Below are 9104 nucleotides of genomic sequence, written 5' to 3'. Positions count from 1 at the left end.
CCTCAACTTCTAGCCGCAAGACCACTGAATGAGTACAATCCTGAGAAAACCAAAAACATGGAAACTATTTGGAAGTTTTCTTATTAGTGTTAATGGGAACGTGAGCAGAAATAATCGACATTCTCTTGAGTATTTTTTTAAAAAAACATTTTNAAATCCTGAGAAAACCAAAAACATGGAAACTATTTGGAAGTTTTCTTATTAGTGTAATGGGAACGTGAGCAGAAATAATCGACATTCTCTTGAGTATTTTTTTAAAAAAACATTTTATTTCAAAGGGCAGATAAGTATTTTGCTAGACAAAACTGAGAAAACAAATGGCAAAAGAACAATTGGAGTTTGTCTTAATAAATAACAGAAGCCATTTATGTTTCTTAAATGCCATATAACACATTACACACTCTAAATAAATAACCTGCTCTGTTGCTACGTGCCTAAAATCAGTCCCAGGTGTTTGTGTGTGTCATGGGTGAATCAAGTTGCTAGGCTGGAGACCCGCTCCTCCCAGCACCAACTGCAAAGCCCCCTTCCAGGCCCCTGCTGCAGCCCTGACGGCAGCAGGAGCTCCCGGGGTTTGAATGCCAGCGATTAGGGTGCTCTGGGGCTGGCATTCTGGTTGCCGTCCTCCCGTTGGCAGGTTTATTGCTTCGTCACTGTTCACTTCTCAACAATGACAGTTGTCAGGTCAGTACAGAAATGGAAAGTGCTGGAAAAAGCTCTGGGTGATGTGAGGGGTCTAAGTTTGGTCTTGGTTTCTGACCCAGTTGCTGGGCTTTCTGATGTCATGTAGAGTCTGGCTCTTTGCTGGCTGGCACTTTTCTTGTGCGCTCCAGTGTCCTGTTTTCCCACACAGCACATTCAGGTTCTCTGGACACGACAGCATGCTGTTACCAGAGCTCCTGCCAGCACAGTGCACACCCTGTAACATTCTGTTGCTGAAGTACCTGAGAGAGACAGAGACCGCCTAGGTGCCACGCGTCATCCTGTGTTGTGCCACAATCTTTTGAGGGCTGGACAGACATGCCCGCGGGGCCCGTGGCTGGAGGGTCAGTTAAGGCAGTCGGGCGGCAGTTTCCATGGGTTTTACTCACTGCTGTCCTGAGCCCCACATCTTGTTCTAAATAGTACCAGGAATTCTCAAGTTGGCTTTTGTGTCTTTCCAGGTGCATGTGCAAAAGGCAAGGGTAAATCATTCTTTTCAACACAGGATCCTTTATTTGAACTTTTCCTTGAAAGACAGTTTGTGGAGGATGGGCCCAGACTCCTTCCATGGGACTCACATGGTCAGTGTTCCTTGAACCTGAAAGAAAGGACAAAACACCGGCTGGTTCATCGGCAAGCAATGGTTCAAGATGCTGAGTTCCACGCACCGCCATGTCCCTGCACGCCAGCCTCCCCCTCCACTGGGGCCATTTCCCCGGAGGGGAACTGGATGGTGGAGAAGCCCCCACAGTCCACAGCCTCACGGTGGCCAGGGAGAGGGCCAAGAAAGGAAGGGGGCAGCAGGAGGCCAGCTCCAGGAGTCACCAGCTTTGTAGGAAAGGACAACAAAGGAGGCACTCAGATGGTGAGCTTACCACGATCACATCCACCAGAGGCATTTATTAGGGAAGAGAGAAGGGGAGTGGCCGAGACGTGCCATGAAGGGGAAGGCGGGGATTCTGTTCCTCAGCGCAGGGAGGGCCAGGTGCGGGAGGCCGAGAAGCCGAAGGACGCAGGGGAGCTGCGCTGCGAGCGTGGGGAGAGATGGCCCCGACCGTGGACTTACAGAACTTGGTTGCTGGTTGCCGTCCCCGGGCAGCTCAGCTCCTTGTGTATGAGGCGGATCAGGAACTGCACCCAAAAGAAAAGACGGCCCATGACTGCCGGTGGAAACCGAACATATGGCAGGTGTGCCCTGTGGTCACTGTGAAGCCCTGTACCCACTGAGGACCACCAGGCTGGGGGCTCCCTCCCCACAGCATCCACCAGGGTGTCCCCATGAAATGCTTTTCTTGCAAGAGCAGAGGAGCCACACCAGCACACCTGGCCTGAGGGCTCAGTCCCCAGGTGGAGGGCTGGCTGCCTCTAAGTCCTACAAATAACTTGGATGTGCTCCTGAAGACAAGGCTTGTACGACAGATTTCAGCCAGAATGACTTCTGGGGTCACGTCATGTTAAAGTTAGTCCAATCATAGATGTCCAAATCACAGAAAAACTCTGAGAACAACTCTGCGTTCATCCCGGCTCTCTTCCTGACCCAGTGGTTTAATTTCATGTCCTTTACATGATATAAAAATCCAGACTAATGATCAAGTGTCACCCCCAATTTAGCTAGTTTTCTTTGCATTTGCAAATGCAGCCTTTCCCCAAGCATGACACCAGCCCACAGAAGGGCTCCCCAAGGGCCATGTGGTGCCCTGGAGTTTTGAAATGGGTTTCCAAGGGAAGTCCTGGCTTCTGGTGGCCCTCAGAGCCAGGATGGACCACTTGGCCAAGAGAGACGGGAGATTCAAGGCACTTGGGCTGCTGGAGGAGAGTCCTGAGGAGCTGCTTAAACACACACACACACAGTCACACAATGCTACACTACTAAGCCATAAGTGAGAGCTCTAGAAGGCAGAAACTCTTTTTATTTTCCTAGATCCTTCTGGTTCAGGGAGGAGCTTAGACGTCCCTTGTTCAATATGAGTTTAAGCTGAAGAGAGTAGGCATTACTCCTGCAGATAAAATAGGATCCAGCAGCTTTGCCTGGCCTACAAGCAGTGTTTGTCGCAGTCAGGTGGTGAAGGACGAGGGAACGTGGCAGGTGCTGAAAGCAGTGCTGGCAGAGGTGAGTGCAGTCCCCCTACAGCCACGGCTGCTAGTTCGCTGCTGCCACTTCCACTGGTGCCTTCCTGTCCGCTCCATGCTGCAGCTCATGCTCTCCTGCACACCCCTGCTCCGGGTTCTCCTGGATCGATCATGTCTCCTTTATTTTCCCAGACTGCTTTCAACGTTAAACATTCTATTTCTATTGACCTGATGATAATAGGACTATAGAATGCTTTAACTGATTCCCTCACTTGTGCCTTACATTTTGATTGTCTTATAGTTTAGTTCTTTTTTTATATTGCCCAAATTAGTCATTATTATTGTTGTTGTTTTAAACCAAGAGTCAGAAAGCTTTTTCTGTAAAGGTCCAGATTATTTCAGATTTGCAGCCATATGGTTTCTACTGCATATTCCTCTTTGTTGACTTTTTAAAAACAATTCATTAAAAATGTAAACCATTCTTAGCCCAAGGACCATACAAAACAGACAAAGGGCCAGATTTGGCACACAGGCCATAGTTCATTGACAACTGTTCTATATAGTCAACACTAATTTAGATTTACTCTTAGGAATATCACTTTTTTTGCTCACATTTCTCCTTGCATCTCAGACTTTTCTTCTGGATCTAATTTACTGCTTCTTTAAACACATCCTCTAGCAACTTTCACTGGGAGCATCTGTGGTAAAAATGTGGTCACTTCACTCTCAGTCTTGCATGCAAGTTTAGCTAGGTATAGAATTCTAAGCTGTTTGATTCCTTAATCTAAGAATGTGTGCCTTCCATGTATCTGAAAAAGTCTCAGCTATTTTCTCTTCAACTATCATTCTAATCCCAGTCTCTCTATTCTCTTCTCTGGAATTCCTATTAGACAACATTTGAACATCTCATTTGCTTCTCCATTTTATATCTAATTTCTCTTTAATATTTTTCTTTCTTTCTTTCTTTTTTTTACCATATAGACAGCCTTTATTGGTTATAGTGGGAAGTGGAAGAGAGGAAGGGATATGACAGCTCCCTCTCCTGGGGTAGCATCCACAGACTTGGTCACCACCCCTCAAAAACTCTTTAATATTTTTCATCTCTTTCTTTTTATGTGCTGAATACTAAATAATTTCCTCCTAACTATATTCTACTTCAGTAATCTTCTCTTCAGCTGTATCTAATTGCTTTTTCAACCCACACATTGAGATTTTTTCTGGGCTAAAGACCACATTTTTTATTTGTAGAACTTCTGTTTTGTTGTTCTTCAAACCTGCTCTTTTTGATAGTGTCTTATTCTTTTTTTCATGAGTTCATTTCCTTATTTTACATCTTTAGTGATGTTAAATATATTTATTTTTACAGTTTTTTGATAAATCTTTCATCTGCGGGTTTGCAGGGTCCAATTCTGATGTTTGTGGCATCTGTTACTGTCATTCACAGTGAATTGCTTCCTTGTGTTTCATAATTTTAATGAGCTTATTTTCAGTAGGGTGTTAGCTGTAGGAATCCTGTGCAGCTGGGCTGAGATTTGTCCTTTTTCAATTTTTATATTTGTTCTGCCTAAGAATCAGGTACATCAGCTTCTAAGGACCAATTTCATTCATTTTTTTTGTACTTACACAGTTGGCCCTCCGTGTACGTGAGGGGTTAGTTCCAGGACCACCAGATATGCCAAAATCAAGTTCCACAGCTGACCATGCAGAATCCGTATTTATGGAAAGTCAGCCCTCCATATATACATGGGTTCTGCATCACACAAATACTGTATTTTTGATCCATGGTGGGTTAAATCCTCAGATGTTGCACCAGCATATGAGTGGACCTGCACAGTTCAAACTTGTGTTGTTCAAGGGCCAGCTATATAAGCTCAAAGATTAAAGCTTACTATGGGCAGGTCTGTGGCTAAAAGTTCTCATGGGAGATTTTTTTATGCCTACCTGGTGACCAGGCTAAGATGGTCACAGATTCTTTTTGTCTTTCTGTGCCACTGTGCAGATGTCACCTAGGACACTCTTTCACTGCAAGCACAGCCCTTGTGGGTCCTGGCTTTATGAGGCAGTCACCAGTTCCACCACCCCATCTTGTGCCAGCCTAACACCTCATCTCTTGTTTCACGTGGGCATAACCACCCCAGTCCCTTGATTCCTGAGACTGGCAACTCACTCCAGGACTGCTCTATCGTCAGCTTGAGTATTTGTTTTATGTTGCCTCTACATTTTTGGCTCCTGGGTATTTCCCTTACTTTGTTGTGAGTTCAGCTATGCATCTAAAACAATGTTCAATATATATTAACTGGTATTCTGGTATGCCTTTAAACAGTCATAATGATGGGAATTTTACTGCTACTTAGTGGAAAATATGTGGAGACTTAACTAGAACCCCCAGGCATTAAAAAAACAACAACCACAAATGGTCTGGGAAACAGCCACTTCAACCTAGTAAGTTCGTAAGTTAGGAGTTGGTATTTGATTCTGTATGCAATGGGGGAGCTGTGATTTAGGGCTCCCTGAAATTAAAATATAAGGCTTTCTTTTAATTAATGGAGGTGATATTTTTAAAATTCCTGGCTCATTTTTATTGGGATCAGCCAAGTATCAGGAAAGATGGCTTTAGGTGTGGGGACTTTATGCACAAGATGAATTATAAAGATAAGCATATAATAGCCACCCTCGCAGATGTACACTGGTGGGACTGTGACACCATCACGGTCTTCCCTATCCTGAAGAAAGCCTCAGAAACCTTCTGGCAGCAGAAGCCCCAGCACACTAAAGGCCACCGTGTGGGAGACCAGACCCTGTTGACTCTGGTCTGGGCTGTGCTATCTCTTAATTCTCACAAGAGTCTGGTCGTTAGGTGCCATTATTAGGCCCATTTAAAAAATGTGGAAGCTGCAGCACAGAAAGGCTGAGTGCCCTGTCCCAGTCACGACAGCTGACAGGGGCATGATCCACAGCCACAGAGCTCCATGCTCTTGGCCGTTAGACCACCCCGCCTGAAACTAGACAGCAGCAGATGCCCTGCTTCTGTGTCTGACACTTGTTTTTTTTTTTTTAACCAGAGGGAGAAAGGGCCTCGGATCATGCTTATTTAGAGAAGACAGAAGGAACCAAACCTCCCTGAGAACTGCATGAGTCCACAGGAAAAGGTTTCACCAGTGTTTGGTCAACAACCACAGAGATGCTCATTAAATTGAAAATGGGTTAAAAATAAGATGACTTACCAATAAGGCACAGGCATCTGCAAACATCAGCATGTAAAAGACATTGCTCCATCCAGAGGGGGAGATGAGCCCAGCCAGCAGGGGGCCCAGCGCGGCTCCTGAAACAAGGCAAGTGGATGCACGTGGTGTTGCATAAGGAGCACTCTGGAGTAGAACTAAAGCCCTCAAGTCCAGTAAATATGCAGACTGACGCTCAGCACTACTCACAGGCACAGACAGCAAACAGAACAATAAAACCTCACTCTTGCCTACCAGATTGGTAAGGGGTGAAAAGCTCAATAATACTCAGTACTGGGGAGGGTATATTTAGCACAGTCTTTACTAGAACCAATTCTAGAGATATATATTGACATTTGAAATGTTCATTCTTTTGATCCAACACTCCCATTATTTTTTAAAAATTTTATTGTAAAGAAATCTGAATCTAATGCACAACCTTAGATATTCTTATGCTACTAAAAACAATTACTCGGTAAAATCTGAATAAGATTTGTAGATACAATATTTGATCAATGTTAACTTCCTGATTCCTGATCACTGCAGTTGTATCAGGAGACTCCCTGATTTAGGAAGTACATATTGAATAGTTATAAGTAAGGAATAGCATGTCCGCATTTTACTCTTAAGTGGCTCAGAACAAATGTGCATGTGTGTACGTATAAGTGAGCACAAATGTGAATGTGTGTGTGCATAAATACACGGGAGAGGTGCATGGCCAAGCACACGTGCTAACATGTCTGTGAATGCTTTGTACTATTGTTGCAACTTTTCTGTATGTCTAAAATTATGCCAAAATTTTTAAAAACTATAAAAACAAAAGAAAGCAAGTATTCCCCCAAATGCCCACAGATATCTGCATAAGAATATTCGTTGCAGCAGTTTGGTGTGTGTTCCTAGTAAAGACTGGAATAAGTTCTGACACGTGTAGGATGGCTTGTTTTGGTAGAAGTTTGGTGAGAAGCATTAAGAATTTCCACCAAGTTATTAACTGAGATTGAATCTCAGAGGTGGCTTAATAGTCTTTAGACTATTACTGATTGTACTTTAGACACACTGATTTTGTTTCAAGTGTTTACAGAGCGCACTTACTGTTTTCAATCTGAGAAGCAATTTTAGTTCATGTCTCAGAAGGATGTGCAGGTACACCTGGGGCACTGCTCATGTGTGTTTAGCTCAACACCTCCCGAACCCATGAAATGGACCACAATTGAATTTTAAAAGTTATAAATCCACAAAGGGCTGATGAGAGAAAGTGCATATTCTGGTAGATGGGCTTAAAAGGGCACAACAACTGTCATGGGCATGGTGTCCACTTCTCTAAGGCACAGGGACACCTCACTCAGAGCCAGGCCTAGCCAAGTACAGGGGAATGGGGCAGCAGGAGGAAAAGGGGGCACCGGCCAAGGCTTTTGTGAGGTACTGTCAGATGCCTTTCCTTCCCTCCTCCCCTGAGCCCAGTCCCCTTCTTCACCCTCCCGGATCCAGCAAGCCCTCCCCCCCCCTCACAGGAGAGCAGCCACTTAACCTTTGGAGACTTTAACCTCTGAGGACACCAAGCCCAGTTCAGGGCTAGGTGAGGCACCAACTAAGAACAGGGGATCCGGAGAAAGACATCAGCTTCCACCCAGTAGCCTGCCCCAATCCCTACAAGGAAGAGAGTGCTGATGGCTTGACCCAGCCCTCACGGGCTCTGGGGGTGTCGCCACCCCCACATTCCTGTTGGATCCCACTACTGTGATATCCACCAGTACAGAAAGGACTTCAAATAAGTGTTTAGTGGCTTGTTTTTGAATGTGAAGATAGGAAGGGAAGGCCGAGATTCACACTGTGTCTGAGGGTCGCCCCATCGTGAAAGCAAGCAAACTGGGTGGAGAGGGACCTGGAAGAAATAAATCAGACAGAAGAAATTCCCAGGAAACAAGTTAAACCATATGAAACTCCTATTTTCATAGCTGAAAACCAGCTCATGATCAGGAACATCACATGATTCAGTCTAACGCACATGGTATCCAAGAAATGGATGCACGAAAAGAGCAGAAAAACACCAATGAACATCAAAATACGATAGGCAAAATAAAAAGTTCACTACGAGGTTGGAAAACGATGTCAAGAGCATCTTTGAGAAAGTAGAAGGGGGGAACAGAGATAGTCAGGAAGGAAAAAAAAGAGAAGAAAATAGAAGGATTGATCCAGAATGCTCAACATCTGACTAATAAGTTTTCCAGAAAGAAAAAACAAAAGCTTATCAAAGAAAGAACAGAGCACAATCCCCCCAAAATGAAGGGCATGTGTTTCCAGACCGAGGAGACCCTCTAGGTGCACATGGCATGATGGAGGGATAAAGAAGAGACCTTAAAGATTTCCAAGAGAAAAAACAAAAGGTCAGAAATGAAGGCCTGGGGTGAAAATGACCATGGACTTCTCAGTGACGGCACTGGAAGCCAGAAGATGCTAGAATTCTGAAGGAAAAAGAGTTCCTGCATCCAAAGTGCCCACTGAGTGCAAGAGGGCAGAACCTGGATGCCCTGGCCTCGCAAGCTTGTGGAGTCACCTCTGTGAACCCAGGAAGCCACTAGAAGCATTTCCCACTACTGAGGAACGGTAAGCAGGGATGTAGCAAGAGACGAAAGGGACTGACCGGCCACGGAGGAGCACTCCTGGACAAGAGCCATGCAGTAGGCGGCCATGCAGGCCCCTCAGTGGCTGACGGCCTGGAGGGTGGGACAGAGGGGCATCAGAGGGTGATGTGTAGAGGAAGGGACAACTGGGATGGAAATTAAGGAAAAGGAAAAAGCGAGGGATTTGTTAACTCGAGGGACACAATGGGTATGTTGAGGACGTGAAACTAAAGTTTACTTCTTGGCCTGCAGGGAACAACATCAGCACAGCCTACTGTATAATGCGGACGACGAGCGGCAGGGAGCACAGGGGTGAACAGAGCCGAGCCCCGTCTTCCTTAGTAGGAGGACAGCAGATAATGTCACCACTGAGGGATCAGGAAACACGCACACGCACAGGAATAACAGCAGCAGCGGGTGAAAGGGACACTTCTAGAAAGGGGGCTGAGGGCAGGGGCAGGGAGTGCCATCTGCATTAGAACAAGCTCGT

At 45.4% G+C, this 9104-nt stretch overlaps 1 protein-coding gene across 1 annotated transcript in view; it reads right to left on the bottom strand.

Annotated features, from left to right (window-relative positions):
- Positions 1 to 257: 257 nt before the first annotated feature.
- The window catches only part of SLC37A1 (solute carrier family 37 (glucose-6-phosphate transporter), member 1), a 66196-nt gene continuing 57349 nt past the window's right edge, over positions 258 to 9104 (bottom strand). The window contains exons 17-19 of the mRNA XM_008568413.1: positions 5997 to 6094; positions 1769 to 1833; positions 258 to 1300 (exon numbers count right to left, since the gene is read on the bottom strand). Of these exons, the coding sequence (XP_008566635.1) occupies positions 1285 to 1300; positions 1769 to 1833; positions 5997 to 6094 (179 nt within the window). The 3' untranslated portion in view covers positions 258 to 1284. The remainder of the gene's footprint in view (positions 1301 to 1768; positions 1834 to 5996; positions 6095 to 9104) is intronic.

Source organism: Galeopterus variegatus, unplaced genomic scaffold (assembly GCF_000696425.1).
Source record: "Galeopterus variegatus unplaced genomic scaffold, G_variegatus-3.0.2 Scaffold408, whole genome shotgun sequence".
Taxonomy (NCBI): Eukaryota; Metazoa; Chordata; class Mammalia; order Dermoptera; family Cynocephalidae; genus Galeopterus; species Galeopterus variegatus.
The sequence above is the reverse complement of the archived record's forward strand: the minus strand, read 5'-3'. Positions and strand labels throughout refer to the sequence as shown.